At 47.3% G+C, this 16,348-nt stretch overlaps 1 protein-coding gene and 1 pseudogene across 2 annotated transcripts in view; one reads left to right on the forward strand and one right to left on the reverse strand.

Moving 5' to 3' along the window:
* Positions 1–1,896: 1,896 nt before the first annotated feature.
* LOC112470049 lies at positions 1,897–2,015 on the reverse strand (annotated as a pseudogene).
* A 1,273-nt stretch (positions 2,016–3,288) lies between these two features.
* MAP3K21 (mitogen-activated protein kinase kinase kinase 21) overlaps positions 3,289–16,348 on the forward strand; it is a 42,161-nt gene continuing 29,101 nt past the window's right edge. For both annotated transcript variants that reach the window (XM_025039072.1, XM_025039073.1), the window contains exons 1-2: positions 3,289–3,418; positions 12,110–12,290. In XM_025039072.1, the coding sequence (XP_024894840.1) occupies positions 3,361–3,418; positions 12,110–12,290 (239 nt within the window). In that variant the 5' untranslated portion in view covers positions 3,289–3,360. The remainder of the gene's footprint in view (positions 3,419–12,109; positions 12,291–16,348) is intronic.

The following is a 16,348-nucleotide window of genomic DNA, read 5'->3' on the forward strand; positions in this document are numbered from 1 at the left end:
TTTGATAGAAATTAAAAACTTTTAAAAAGCCTAGGCTATTAAATAGTAAAAAGAAATAATGTGACCTTGGAATAGTAACTATGGTTAAATAGTTTTCATCGACACTGGAAAAACTTGTACATGGTAGATATCATGTAACTGAAGGTGATTATATGCTGCAACTTACTTTTTGAAAGACTTCACCCTGGAAATAAATTGCCAAACTTCCTGGAGCATTTTAATTTCTATAATTGTCAGGCAGGGTAGCCTTTGTTTTAAATTGTTGCACTTTTGGGCGGGTCACTAGCATAGCCGAATATTTGTTACTATATGACCATTATTATAGTTTTTAAATTACTATGCCATGAACATTTTGAATAGGGCCTAAAATGAGCAAATTACAGTTTCTAACACATTGCTTACCCTGGCTCTCTGGCGTTACTAATTCGAGGAATAAATGCAGATACTTTAGAATCCTCTTAGGATAGGTGAAGCCGTGACTTCGTGTTCTGTTACAGTATGTTTTGTTTGACTTTATTGGTTATTTGCTAATGGTGGTAGCGAGTTAATGGTAATGTAAACAAGGTTTTAAAAATCAATATTGAATTTTGTTTTCATTCTGTAGTCTCCTCAGGTAACAAAGAGCCAGTATGCGACTACTTGGAACCAAGGTAGTGGAAATTATTGTTTAAAACAAATATTTACATTTGTCAAAGGAAGATATGGCTCTTGATAGATTTTTCTTTCCTCTTTTCTCATCAGTCTTTTTCAGTCTTTTTTTTCATATCGATGGGCCAAACATCTTTGTCCCTTTTCTAGCAGAGAGAAAAAGATTGATAATTGAGCCAAATTAGCACGTTTTAAGCATCATTTAAGTTGTTAAAATACGCTAGGCCCTGTCACTCCCGGGACACAGTAAGTAGAAAGTAGTTTGCTATTTTCTACTATGCAACAACTAGAAAACAATGCCATGCAGCTTCTAGTCATCGTGGACATGGCCAGCTTTATGTGCGTTCAGAGAACGACGATGCGATAAATCATCGTGAGCTGGAACTCGCTCATTCAACACATTCTACGTGCCCACCCTGGACCAGTCACTTCTGGGCCGCGGGGACACAGTGGCAAACCAGATGACAATATCCCCATTGGCATTGGGCTTAGTCGAATAAGAAACGTAGATGGCAGTCATGCCGTGGCCAACGTTAGCAAGTGCCATCGAGAAAATAAAGCCTGGGGAGAGGCAGAGAGTGATGGATGCAGGATGCGGGTGCTTTGGGGACAGGAGTGGTCTGCGGAAGCCGCTCTGAAGAAGTTAGACAGAGACATGGAGGAGGCGGGGGCGGAGTCAAGCGAAGATCGAAGCAAAGGGAAAGTGCGCCTGGGGCGACGCTGGAGGCTGGAGTGCAGCGGGGAGGGCAGGGTGCAGCGCCCCGCAGGGGGCTGCGATCCACCTGGGGGTTCCCCGGGTGCCGTCCCCAGGAGCCCTGAGCGTTTTGTGCGGAGGAGCTGTGTTTACCAGGTTACTCTGGTTACGCTGGAGCTCGGACTGGGGCCTGGCCGGAGGGAAGGCCCGGCGCTGCCTGGGCCCGCGCGGGCGCCGGCTTGGCGGAGGGCGGCGGGGGTGGCTTTGGGGCAGTTACCGGAAAGATGAGGATAAAACCTAGTTCAACACGTGAATGGCTGAGGACGGTCTGAATTACTAGAATTTCGTCTGAGCGTTTTGTTTATTTTGGAGTAGTTCAAGATTGGAAGAAGATTGTGTGGCATAGTTTACGGTCCCTCCTTCTTTTTTTAGTTATTGCCTACTGTGTTCCACTGTTTTTCGATATTTTTTTTTTTTAAGCGAGGCAACCCTTGTTTGACCTCACAGACTGCAAGGACTTTGTCATCTTACAATCCCTTATTTTTAATTTTTTACGCCTATAGCACCTGGTCTTCCTAGGCGGTCTCCCATCCAAGTACTAACCAGGCCCGACCCTGCTTAGCTTCCGAGATCAGACGGGATCTGGCTTGTTCAGGGTGGCATGGCGGTAAACTTCCTTTATTGAAAAAAAAAAAAAAAGTGGAAAATAAACATTCCATGAGAAACCGAGACACAAAGTTCAGTAGCTGTTTACTGGTTTACTTTATATCTCAATGATTAAGCAACTTCTTATCTGGATTTTTTTTTTAGCCTTCTGGGAATAATTATTATTTATATTATTACCTGTGACAGCAGCTACAACCTATAAATAGACATAGGTTATTTATTATGAAATGCCATTTAGAGCTCTAACTAAAAAAAAAACAACTACAAAAGGAATCTAAATTGTATTAGCTTTTCTCATTAATGCAATGTAAATAAAGGAACTATTTGAGAAAATTATAACAAATGTAATCTCCAAGGCGCTTAAAAGCTTCTAAGGCAATTTTGAGGAGCTATTAATTATGCTGTGATCAGTTAAGAGACACATATTGTCTTCCTGCCCTGTCTGCCTTTCTATCCCAGACGCATAGCTTCCTGCTTTAGCCACTCCCTGTTCCCGGGGCACAGGGACATCAGCCCAGATACCCCAGGGGTGACAGAGCACCAATCTGCTTCTGGAACAAAATCAGCTAAAGGACAGATTTTTTTTTTTTAGAAGGACAGCAATCAAAGGGTCACCACACCAACCGTTCTCATGGTTGCGTATTAAAAAATAAATAGGCCGCTTGTCACTTTTATAGTTGTGAGGGGGGCGGTTATGGAGTTCTGGATTGGGCGGACTCACTCGTCAGTGTAAGTACACATCTGGCCATCTCTGTAGTCACTGTCAAGTGTGTCAGTACGGCGAAGGGAAGAGGGGAGGGCAAGTGTACCCCATCTGTTTCAGGGGGGCCATTGGTAAGCCCTGCGTCCTCCCACGAGCAGTTTTCGAGAACAGTGCAGTGACTGGAAGTCCGTCAGTCCACTGTGAAGACCCGTGTGGTTGCCTACGAGCCGTGTGACCTTGAGCAAGTTCTGTAACCTCATCGAACCTGAATTTCTTGGTTTCTGACGCTGTTGACTGAAGCCTTGCTTGGAGGTGGGCAGAAATCCCGAACCAAAAAAATCTATTTCATGTTTCTTTAACCTGTCAAAGGCAATTGGGTAAATACTGGCGGGAAAGCCCAGGGCTTTTGTAGGGAACAGTGAGCAGCCGGGCGTGTCTCGGATGGAGGGTGGACAAGGGGTTCTGTGGGAAGGAGCAGACACTTACACGTACGGGACACGGGCCGTGAGCGAGTGCCCTGAACGCCGAGCTAGGTCGTGGCGACTGAGGGCAGCGGAGGCTGCCGAAGCCTCTGAGGAGGGAAGTGGTCTGATCTGCCGGAAGATCCACATCTACGAAGAAAAAACACAAGCGTGGGGTCACCCGTTGGATGATTCTCCTGTCACAGACGACCGGGAGGGAAGTACGAGACTATAAAATACTTACACGTGGGTTTGACGCAAATCGTTTATCATTTACGACCCAGCCTAGTTTTTATAATCACTATGTACTTAGCGAGTTCATTTAGGGCCCTTTCTCCCTGTGGTTCACCAGAGTGAGAAAATAATGACTCCAGGTCTGGCTGATGGTTTCACTCCGGACGTCAGTAGGCCTGCCCTCCGACCCTCTGCGGATCTTGGGAGGGACCCAAGAGGTGGCAGCACCTCAGCGAAGGAATACTCGGGGGCAGAAGACGGCATCTCTGGCGAGGCGGGGGGCGCTGGGGAGGCTGCGAGAACTGTGCTCATTTTGTTTTGGGGCCTGAAACTTAAATTTATACGGTTGATCCCTAGTCAGTGTGAATTTAATTATTTTTAAAAATTCATTTTCAAATAGCGCTCCATCTTCGGTGTTTTAACTAAATAATAACAGTAACAGGAAAAACAGCTAACATTTCTGTAATGCTCACTAGGGGCTGGGTACTGCCCACACCCACACTTTATTTTTATTTATTCTTCTCGGAAACCTTTCGAGATAGGTAATTTAATTATCCCCATTTTATAGATGAAGAAACTGAATCAGCGATCAATGGAGTGTATCAGGGTCACTCGGCTTGTCAGAGAATTGAATCCAGGGCCTCTGACCCCAGAATCTGAGCTTTACCCTCCTCCAGAAATGCCCAGGTGAATAGTCCTCAAACGTGTGTTATCAGGGCCCCAAAGAGCTTTGGTTGATGCGGGTTGTAGCTATTGATGTTACAGATTCTAAATTTGAATTGTTAAATTTAAAAATATTTAATAATATAAAAATAACGTTACATGTTAAGAGAGCATTTTTAATAGGGGAAAAACCCCTCATTTTCCAAGACAGTTTTCGTGAGGAGAATGGCATTGCCGTGCGCTTCTGAAGCTCCCTTTGACGCCAGACTTAGCAGAAGGCCAGCGATGCTCACATCTGCACCTGCATGTACTCGCTCGCCACCTGAGAGATGCCTAGGGGTCCTTGGATGGTGCTCTGGGGAGCCCTAGGCCAGGCGATCACTTGCTGACAAATGCCGTTAGCTATCCACCTCTGATGCAGCATCGGACACTCCACGTGAGCTTTCAACAGACAAAATCTCTGTCTCGATTTCAGATGTTCCGATTCAGTTGATCTCGGTTGGAAGCAAGCGAAGAATTTTTTTTCTAACGTTTCAGTTTGAAAATCTTGAATTATATGGAGTTGAAGGAACTTTAAGTGAGCACTTACATACTCATCACCTGTATTAACCTTTTACTAAGTTGCTTTGACACAAATGTAATCCTATCCATTAACTCATCTGGGCTTTTGATGCACTATCATATTTTTATAAAATGCTTCTGGACGATTCCCATGTAGAGCCGAGTTTGGAAACCGCTGTTCAAAGGACCAGATTTGTGGGTTACTTCTCATGGTTATCTGGGCTGATATGCAAATTAACTGGAACCCCAAATCCAGTTAACTGTGTGGTGGCGTTGGATGGCTAGTCATAGATTGCACCAGCTGAGAGCATGGGTGTGGCCTATTCTGGGCTTGTGTCTCTGGGGGAAAAGAATATCTCTAGGAATCTGCTCCTGTGACATCGGGGGACAAATATGCTACTGTAGTGTCTGAGGTTGGAGCGCTGACTCCACTACTCACCAGCTGCGGGTTCGTGGGCCCCCACTTTCTGAACAGGGCGATGTGGGGTCCGGCAGCTCTCTGTACGCCCGGAGTCCGCGTGCTCTCCCTGTAAAGGTCCAGAGAACAAATGTTTCTGGCTTCGCAAGTCATAATAAGGTCTCTGTTGCACCTGTTCGCCTCTGCTGTTGTAGCTGAAAGCACTCAAGGACAGCATGTAAACAAATGAGTGTGTCTGTGTTCCAATAAAACTTTATTTACAAATAGGCATCGGGCGGGATTTGGCCCAAGGGACGTAGTTTGCTGACTCCTGGTAGATGTCACAACATTTAATAAACTGTATGGCACGATCTAAGTGTAAGCCGGTGACTGTATACTCATTTTTTCCTTTTATAGTGTTTAGAAACACTTTGAGTGCTTTAAATAGTTCCTCATTTTTTGTGTGTGTGTGAACTCACTGATACCTAAAAGTTTTCTAGAACACTTTAGAACCTAAGAATGTTCGTTTTCATCATTCTGCAAAATGTAGTGCCACGCGATCTGATGTTTGCTCATCTTGGTTGGAGGCAGCGTCTTTTCGGTTTGGCCAGCCAGCAGTGGGAGGAGCCGTCCTGAGCCTCGTTCTCTGTAGGAGCGCTGCCATTGTGGCTTCGGGTTGGACAGGTCTGCTCGTAACTAAGTTGAGGGTCCAGGAGGAGGTATGAAGTACTCAGTTGCTACTGTAACTGTTTCACTCCCGGGGGCATCACTGGGACGTTTTTTAAGTTCCTGCAAATCGCATACCCTTTGGAGAAGTGTCTTGATTGAGTACAGAATGTTTCAGTTATTATTGGCTTCCTGTGCTTTTAAGGAGTTTATTTTGTTTCAAGTGTTCCGCAACTATTGAGTCAAAAAAATATCAAATATGTTCCTTGCTGTTTACTAGGATGTTAGCATAGAGCACTGTGGGAAATTCCTCCCTCGATTCGCTGTTACATACCTTGACTGTGAAGATACTAAGGCAGTAGAAATATAGAGCTAGACTTTCACGCACGGTGACGTGCAAGACGTTTTCTCGTTGGAACTGAGTTTTGAATGCGTCCACGGAAAGGCGCGTACCTGGCTTTTGTTTTTGGCCTAAGAGCCGACGCGGCTGTAGCCTGGCTGACCACGTGGACGTTTTCTCTACGGAAGTCCCTCCGCTCGCTCATTTCTACCGCAGCTATGTATGGATCGGATCGCGCGCGCCAAGAACTCACCCGGGCTCCCGTATTCCGCAGCCAGCGAAGCCGAAGCAAATCCCCCCCGGTGGCATTTACATCCCTGCGGGCAACACGGACGTTAAACAGTAAACGCTGACAGGTGTAGTGTGTCGGGCAGAGGTGGGCGCGTAGTAGAAAGCAAACGGAAGTGGAAGAGGAGGCCGAACGTGGTGGGCGAAGTGTGACAGCGTGTGGCCAAGGAGGCCGTGCAGAGCCAGCGGACTCGGCAGAACCAGCGGAAGCGAGGACGCGGGTCGCCTGGAGGAGTCGGCCTCGTGCAGGGAACAGGCATTGCAGAGCTCGCAGCAAGAGGCCGGTGCGAAGGAGATGCGTGGGGACAGGACAGAGAGTGGACGAGACACGCAGGGCCGGGTGCGTAGGTCCTGCCAGGCCGTTGACTTGCCTGGGACACTGGAGAGTTTTGAACTGAGAACTGGGATCTGACTGACATTTTCACGGGTTACACCGGCTGCAGTTCTGAGAACAGATCGGAGGGGGACCAGGGCGGTGACACGCTTTGGGGTGAGGGTTTGGACTTGAGCCCCCAGCCTGGTGAGTGAGTGAGTGAGTGAGTGAGACAGCTGGAAGGAGATGCGAGGAAATTCGGTGCTCTTGGTAAACCTAGAAAGTTAGCAACAGCTCATAGTGGGTGTTTAAACCCTGAGGACGGTTGATTATCTCTAGGGAGCCAGTGGTGACAGCAGAGATCAGAGGTCCAAGGACTGCATCCTGGAGGTCCCTGGTGGCCAGAGGTCCAGGAGATAAGGAGGAACTAGAAAAAGGAGGAAAAAGGAGCAGCTAGAAAAGAAAACGCGGGAGGGCGTGATGCCTGGAGGCTCTGCAGGGAGGACCGGCTGCCAGGTGCTGCTCGGCCCCTATTCAGATAAAGTTGTAATAATTATTTTTAAAACTGTCTTCGTGTCCTAATCTTATTTCAGGCGGGCAGAGGGGAGTTGTTTTCCACAAAGAGCAGCTGACGTACCCTGCGGAAGCTCACAGGACTTCACCTCCTCCATACTCCTTCCGCTCACAGCCTCATTCATGCGACAACTATTTCGTGAGCCCAATGCTAGCTGCTGTGCAGTAAAAATACATGCATGCATGCATGCATGCATACATACATACATGCATACATACATACATAAAGGGGCGAGGTGCAGATTCTGTCCTTCAGGTGCTTGTGATCTAATTCGGGTGATGAGAATGACAGGTAGGATGAGGCCATGTTTAAGGTAATGGAGAGGCACAGGCTGGGCGTGTTGGACATGCAGAGCACTTTTAGCTGAGGGCATGAGGGGAGGCCCCCAGTGGGTGTTGTTTATAGGTTCACGTGACATTGGAGCAGGAAGAGAGAGATGAAGTTGTCCGTGTGTTTCACGGAAGAGACACAGATCCCGAGGGCTAAGTGGCTTGGACTCGCAGTGGGAGCCCACCGGTGCCATCGCCCCGATGCTCCCACATATGGGAGGCGGGCCCATATGTCCGGCGGGGGTGGGAGCAGGATGGAGAGGGACAGACGTTCATTAGGGGGAGCTTTTGTTACCCGGAATGCTTAGCGGGTAACAAAAGCTGAAAGGGTCACTTGGATTGCCACTGGGCCCAAGTCCAGACCTCTGAAGGCCGGCGGAGGTCTGGATTTGGGCCCCAGACTGGCCAGGGAGTGAGTGGCGTCTGTGAGTGAGACAGCTGGAAGGAGATGCGAGGAAATTCGGTGCTGTCGGTAAACTCAGAAAGTTATCGTTCATTCCCTGCGAGTGGCCGATGGTTCAGAGTCGCACACCGCAGGCGGCGAGAATGGGCATCTGTGAATCGCGCTTTCTCGTCCTTGCTCCTCTCAACTGCTTTTCTTCCCTGTGACCTTTTTATTTTTTTTGTCATAATGTATTTCTAGTTAAACATTAATTGAAATGAAACCATTGGACTGAAATGGAATTTGGACACAGCAATCCCATAAATAATAACTGAAAATAGAATGGATACATTGTAATTGCTTTTTTTTTTAAAATAACCCTTATGTGCCGTAATTCTGCAAATACCGAAGTGAAACTTCAAAAGAGCCGGGAAGATCAAGTGCCACATGGTTGAGCAAGTAACCTAAGTGCCAGGCTGTAAAGGCCAGTTGGACAGGACCCGGCCGAAGGGGGTCAGAGTCTTCACTGCAGTCGCACAAAGGGCCTCGAGCACCCGTCGCTAGGTTACTAACAGGAATTTGCCATTCCTGTGGCCAAAACACTTGATCTGCCTGGTTGGCGCATTGTGCCTTCTTGGGGGGTAGCTGGTGCCCGTCGCCCTTCCCGATGGGTGACAGGAAGCGGAAGTTGGCCTTCAACCTGCGGCCTAGGCTGAAACCTGGCCAGCTGCCCCATTAGGTTACCCGTCGGGACATCAGCTATTTTTGGTTTCGGTCACTTTGCCCAAAAGATAAGGAATTTGAGGAATTCTGCTGAACACCTCTGAAATTGACTCTAAAACAATGGGCCTTTCACGGAACTAAACGTTTGGCATTTGGAGTGTTATTTTAACTTGTTTTCTGTTAGTTCAAAGTGCGGAGGCTCTTAGCTCCTGTGGGAACTCCGGACCGGGGTCGGGGGCGGGGGATCTGAGGCCATCGGCGCCGAGGCTGCTAATAGTACATGGTACCGTGACCTTTATTTAGAAATGCAAAGCATTTTAATTATTTAGGTTTTAGTTCTCGCTTTCGGTTCTGTTCTCACTTATTTTAGAGCTGCCTTTGCTTTCAAGGGCTGCCAGACTGGGACTAGGGACATGGAATTGTTTCAATGCCTGTTTTCATCAATACGTCCTCACACCTTCCTATCTGGATATTTGCAAGGGTGAGGAGATAATGTATATAAATTGTGTCTCGGAAAACACAGTTTTATAGAACCGAAAGCCATTTTGATCATTAATTCGGAGCCTTTTCAGGCGTTAGGAATGATCATTGTTTAAAAGTGAAATTAGTAGTATTATCAGGGGAAAAGGTGCTACAGCTGATGAAGTAGCTAAATATCTATTTTTTTTTTTTTTTTGCTTCTGTGGTTTAAGTATATAGTGTTAGATATTTATTTTTCTTGATAAACATAAGGAGTGAGGACTGAGAAATAAATATCTTAAATACCTTAAGCTGACATGGAAGGAAGGATAAGTTAAAAATCAGTATCCGAAGCAAGATACAAAATGAAATGTCTGGTTGTTGCGCCCCCTTTTGATAACCGGTAGTGTGACGGTAACACGGAAGACAGGGAGCTAGTCCCACAGGTGGCATCTGACACCTGCTCACATCTGTGAGGGTCTGATCTTGGATGACATTTCTAAACTCAACTGGAGACTGTCATTCCGCTTCACAGAATGGTGTGAGGGTCAAATGAGAAGTTAAGTGTGTCACGATAGCTGTAGAGGGTCGGTAAATGACAGGCAATTTCATGGACGTCAATTTCAGTTTCATGGACGTCAGGAAATACCTAATTATCATGAACTATTTCACTGAACAGTTGATGTACAAGGTGCTGTGTCAGGTGATCCTGGGGAATTCGGGGGAAAGCTATCAAACAGTTCCCAGCATTAAGCAGTGTGTATGTAACTTAGGGCCATGCATTTTAGGTGAAAAGGTAAACGACAAAGCAGAATAATACACAGATAATGAACGATTGGGAAGATGATGTGTAGGGTGCTCTGGAAAGGTTTGCAAAGGAAGCTGGGCCTTGAATAGATACAGTGTAGCCGGACAGAACCAATGAGAGGCCGCCGTAGGCAGAAGCGCATCTCTACCCGGCCCCGCCCCCATCCCTCACTGTGCAGCACACATAGCACTGGGATTACGAGCAGGAAGAATGGAAGAATGTGGCCTTGCCCTTTGCTAGCTATGTATCCATGGCCATATAACCACCTTAAAACCTGATCCGTCACCTATATAATGGGCGAAGATATAGAATGGAGGGTCCTTGCTCGCCAGATCTCGCAGGAGCAGATCGTTTGGGGAAAGAAATGTTACAGCACGACAGATTTTACTCAGTGTTGGCGACCTATATATTAAGTGCCCACTCAAATGTCTCTGTGTTTAAACCCGGGTTTGTTCTCTCCAGGTACGTGAACTCTTTGACGCTAATGTAATGTTTAATGACTGACGTAAATGTCTGAGAATGATGGGAACACGGCACGAATCTACAGCGAAGGGAAATCTCAGGCCTTGCAAAAGATACAATATTTCCTGACGTCCATGAGACTGATTCCGAGATTTGCTAAAAACACTTTTCAACCCATTGATAAAGGAAGGGGTGTGTGTGTGTGTGTGTGTGTGTGTGTCTCACGAAATGCTCACGGCGTTTCAGACACCGTTTTGAGTGCCAGGCAGGCCTTCCTGTCCTCCTCACTACAACCTTGTGATGAACGTGCTGTCATCATCCCCATGACAGGTCAGACTCCAAACCCAGCGGCCTGGCCCCAGAGTGCCTGTCGTCACACTGCCTCTACTCCAGTCAGCTGATAACTGCCCAATGACAGGGAATGAGAAAGCAGGAGAATGGGCACCAGGTCGGATGGGGAGCTCCCGGGTTAAGACTGATGCGACCTGTCCCCTGAGTGACGCAGATGGTTGTCAGGGCCGCGGCCTCTGGGGCCAGAGGCTTGAGCTTCATGGCTCCTTAGCTTCATGACCTTGGACACATGACTCAGAGTCTCTGTGCCTGTTTTCCTTATCTGTCAAGTCCAGATAATTAAGGGTACATGCCTAGAGCATTGTAGTGCGGGTTATCTGACCGAAATACCAAAAGCGTATCTAACAGATAGAATGGACTCAGTAAGCATTAATTATCCCTATAACGTCTGGGGGAAAATGCCCTTCTTTACGACAATGTCACAAAAACATAACGAACGTCTCATGCTGGTGACGTCGCGGCCGGGAAGGGTGGGGAGAGGGGATTTGCAGAGCGCTCGGCAGGAGCAGCACAGCAGAGCTGCGGGCTGGAATGCGGGGCTTCGGGAAGACGTGGGACATGACTTAGGGAAACACAGGTTGGAACTATTCCCTTTGGAGCAGATGGGAAGAAGCAACAGGGATTGGTAGGTGCCTTAGAGCCTCGCAGAAGGCCCGGGAACAATTCTGCATGGTCGTAGGCAGAGGAAAATCAACCAGGGCGAGAGGGACCTGAGGTGCTGGGGAGGCGGAGGGGCAGACGGGGCCTGATGGGTAGCAGGTTTATTTTAGCTACTGTTACCTGGGAGCTGGGGGTCGGAGGGCTGGCAAGAGCTCTCTCCTGTAGGAAACTGGGGGCTGGGAAGCCTCTGGACAGTATTTCTCTAACATTTTCACTTTCTGACATGTTTCAAGGTCCAGTAAAGCAATCAAATCTCATAAAACATCTTCGTGAATTAAAGCATCTGCAAGCATTTTGCAAATTTAACATAAGACAGTTTGATGATGATTTATGATAATATGTCATCTGTTTAAGAGATTCTGTAATATATTCAGGAGAAAAGGCTGCATTCAGATGAGGACCTAACTTCTAGGAAGAAAACAATATATATTTTCCCTCTCAGTAATGATTCCTGAAATCATTTACTTTCACATAAAGAAAAACAGTCATAAAGAGTGCTAAGCTGTATTGTGCCTGTGGATTTTTTAAAAAAAATTTGTAACTTCAGGCACAAATGACCCACTAAAGGTTATGATATAGGTGATTTAAGGAAGATAAAATGCTAAGGGACCTTCTCACGTACTCTGCCACCTGCAGTGGAGATTGTGTTATAAATGCCAGGGAAAAATCGTGACTGAGAAATCCTAAGACTATGAATTTACACCCACCGCCCCTGATTTTTCTTTAGTGTTGCTGCTTGAGAAGATAGAACACGATGACATCTGCAATAAAACGCTGAAGATCACAGACTTCGGGCTGGCGAGGGAGTGGCACAGGACCACCAGAATGAGCGCGGCAGGCACCTACGCCTGGATGGCCCCGGAAGTCATCAGATCGTCCCTGTTTTCTAAGGGAAGTGACATCTGGAGGTAAGCGCTGTGCTTTTTATTTTTGCAAAGGTCTGCAGAAATGGGTCGTCGCGCTTCCTTTTAATGAGCCCCAGACTATTCGGCAATTCTGAGTGTAAAGGGTAATTTTGGCTCTTTGAAGAAGGTCGTGATCGAGACAGTATCATCACAGTGGAGCGGGTAACTAAGGTCTTCACTGTCGTGGCTTCCATTTGTGAGGAGAATCCTCTTGTTAAATCTGAGGTTCGATTAAAACTGGTTGTAATTAGAGTTAACAGTAATGCTGGGATTTTGTCAGTAAATAAAAGCAAATTTTCACTGGAAGCAAAATTTTGATTTCTCATGGCTCTCAGACAGACTAATCGCATGGGAGGAGTTTGAGAAAAAACATTTAGATCAGCTCCTTTGTCTACAGATCGCATCATCTGAAGCTTAGAGCCCCCAGGTTGAGGGTGGAGAGCTGCAGCCAATGGGGTCCCAGGGCATCTGGGTTCTCCATCCTTCCGTGTCTTCAGGGGGTGAAGACGCTTTCAAGAACAGAACGGCAAAGAAAAGTCACTGTAACGGTCGCCATGCACCAGGGGCTTACGTGCCTTTAGTTAATGCTCAGAATATCCCGTGCAGAATTTTTTGGATTATGAAAACGTTCTCAAATTAATTGTGGTGTCTTAAAATTCCAGCTTTCGTCTATTGGTTTTTAACAGCTTTACTGAGCTATAATTCATGCGTCGCACATTTCACCCATTTAAACTGTACAGTTCAATGGCTTTTAATATGTTAATACACCACAGCAGATTTAGAACATTTTCATAATCCAGAAGAGAAACTGCACCCCTTAGCCATCACCCCCGACACCCCATCCCTTCCAGGCAGCCATTAATCTGCATTTTGTATCTTTAGATTTGCGTATGCTGGACGTTTCATAGAAATGGAATCACACAATATGTGGTCTCCTGTGGCTGGCTTCTTTCAGTTAGCGCCGTGACCCCAGGGTTCATCCACGCTGCAGTATCTGACAGAATCCCCTTCCTTTTTAAGGTGGAATAATATTCCATTGCATGGATGGACGGCGTTTTGTTTATTCATTCACCAGTCGATGGGCATCTGGGTGGTTTCTACTTTTTGGCTGCCGTGGATCCTGCTGCTCTGCCTGCTCGTGAGCAGGTTTTTGTGAGGACCTGTTTTCAGTTCTCTTGGGCACGTCCCTCGGACCTTGATTGCTGGGCGTGTGGTGGCTCCGTGGTTGATCGCTGTGGAGCCGCCAGGCTGTTCGCCCAGGTAGCCGCTGCAGGCCTCCCTCCCGCGGGCAGGGCACAGGGGTTCCCCTGCCTCCACTCCCTCACCAACGCTTGTGGTTATCTGAGTTTTGATTCTAGCCATTCTAGTGGTTGTGTCGTGGTATCTCATTGGGTCAAATTCCAGGTCTTTTTTTTTTTTAATAAGGAAAAACTAGGGCTAAGAGGAAACGCCACTTGCTAAGAGTCCATATCCGATAAGCAGGACAGGGCTGCCATTTGAGTCCAGAGCTGTCTGACTTCCAGAGGCATGATCAGCAAAAGCAGTTTTCCCCTTTAATCATTGGATGCACCAGAAATTGCTTTCTCAAAATCACACGTCAGGTCAGCGGCTGAACCCGTTAGTTTACGTTCCAAAAAATTTCTTTAAATTTAAAGCCTAGCCCCTGCATTTAAAATGTAACTTGACTGACTTTCAAGAACTTTATCATCTGTGTCAAGGGTTCTCCAGTGTCTTAGGGCCATTTTGAAAAACACAGATGCGTGAGCCCTTACTTAATGAATTAGAGAGTTTAGTGGTGGAGCGTAGGCACGTGTGTCTTTATGAAACAGTAAATGTTTTTCTTGATTTAATTACAATGATTTGCTGACCATATGATACCAAAATACTTAAGTGAAATGGGTGATTCTTCTCAAATTATACTTCTAAAATGAGACTCTAAAAGCTAATAATTAAATACATCGAAATAATTTTACATTTAAATAACATTACTTAAGATGTAAACATTTCATTTTGTGTGCTTCCTTTACAAACTATGGAATTACAAGCTGTGCAAACTCTGTACAATCTACATAAATGCTTTATAGCAACCTCATCTACTGTGAACATAGGGGACAGTCAAGAAGTAAGAAAAAAATCTAAAATATGTCTTTTCCCAAAATCTATTACTTCTAATTCTGAGCTTTATAGGCTGAGTTATCAGATTTTCAGTAAAAGCAGCTAATTGGAGTAGGGGAGAGGGAGCCGAGCCGGTGACAGTAGGAACAGGCAACTAGAAGCCAGAGGGGGAACAGGAGGAAGCCCGCATGAGGCGCAGTGGAGGGTTCTAGAAACTGCAGACATCTGGAGCCCCCGGCCGCGGAGCCAGACGGCCCACGTGCCAGACAGCGTCACTGGACTCAGATGCGAGGGTCCCAACACGCCAGGGCGGGCGGGGCCGGGGGCCACGTCTGAACTGCACAGACCTTTCCTTAGAATCTCGTTAGGATGTTTCTGTAAAAATGATTTCATCCAGGAAGCACCGCTCTGCTGCGTGTGGTGCTGAGGACCAGAGGGTGCGCTAGCGTGCTCACTGGTCCCCTCCCCACCCGGTGTCACACCGCGAGGTAACTGAGACAGACATTGTCACTGAGGTTTCACAATGTCCCCTGCGATTAGCCCAGATTCACAGGCTCACAGGGTAGGCATCAGGGCACTGAGAGCTTCACTCCCCAGGTTGCAAAACTGCTATATGGCTGGCCGGGGCCCCAGGCTTGGCACCCACGCTGGGCCGCCACAGCCCTCGCCCGTCCGGCGGCTGGAGGGTGCAGGACAGGGCTTCGCCTACACTGTCCCCCGCCCAGGCTCAGAGAGCAGGAGAGCACGCCTCACACTTCAGAAATGTCGTTCCACCAAAATAGTTCATTTCTTCACAGTGGTTTTGACCAGGGTGAGCCCTCTTCTCTCTGGAAAAATGACCTTATCCTGAATCACTGGTTCTCTGAAGCTGCCAAGGAGCAAAGTCATGTGGTTTTTACTGTTCGTCGTAGTTTTGTTATTTGCTAATGAGAGGAGCAAGGAAGCGTCTTTGAATTTAGACACTTTTCAGTTATTCTAAGATTGTTTTGGCCCCTTGCTCTGAAGTGAATTTTATTGATTGATCTATGAGTTAAATTTACTTATTCTTGAAATTAAGAGGGTGTCTCTGCTATTGAGCCGTAGCATAGGTAATTTTCAAGAAACTAAGCAGATAAGCTTCGAAAAATATTGCTTGCAACTTCATTGCTAATAGTCACGTCATTGTATAATTTACTACTACATTGCATTATTATTATTTTTTTACATAAACGAACAGAGAAAACAGAAACAAACTGGGTGAAAAAGGGGCAGTGGGCGGAAGGACAAATCGCCGTTATGGAAGTGGTCACGGGAAGGTCATGGGAAGGTCACGGGCAGCCCGGGGAATACAGCCGATAATGCGGTAACTACGTATGGTGCCAGGTGGCGCTCGATCGATCGGGGGGATCGCTTCGTAAGGTGTATCAACGTCTAAGACCCTGCCGTACACCTGAGACGAAAATGATGCCATGTGCCAACGGTAATTACGAAAAGCAAAAACAATCGAAAACATATAGAAGAGCCTTTGAGATGTTCGATCAGACACCACTATTATTTTGTAGATGTTCCAGGTCAGCTTCCAGGGCCTGTGAGTGGGGACACAGCAGGGAGGCAGTAATGCTCCCAAAGGTCAAACTCGCATCTGCTCCCCCAGAGCCATCTGTCCTTCGGGGTGCCTGGCACCCCTTCAGGGCAGGACCCACACCCCCGTGCCTAGGGCCGGCGGGCAGCGGCCGGAGCCCCCGAGGCCCTGCCGTGGGCACATTCTCGTTTCCACTTCTGTGTCTGAATGTTTTCACTGCGGAGTCCAGAGTCCAGGGGGTGCTAGTGGAGAGTGGTCAGCGGAAAGCCTCCTGTCCGGCAGGGCCCCCGCGGGTCCAGGGAGCCCCCCGCCCCCCACGGACCAGCTCTTCCTCCCCGAGGACCTTCCCGCTGCTTCTGTGCCGGCAACTGCCCGCACCCCTTGA

Source organism: Pteropus alecto, unplaced genomic scaffold (genome assembly GCF_000325575.1).
Source record: "Pteropus alecto unplaced genomic scaffold, ASM32557v1 scaffold189, whole genome shotgun sequence".
In the NCBI taxonomy this organism is placed as follows: domain Eukaryota; kingdom Metazoa; phylum Chordata; class Mammalia; order Chiroptera; family Pteropodidae; genus Pteropus; species Pteropus alecto.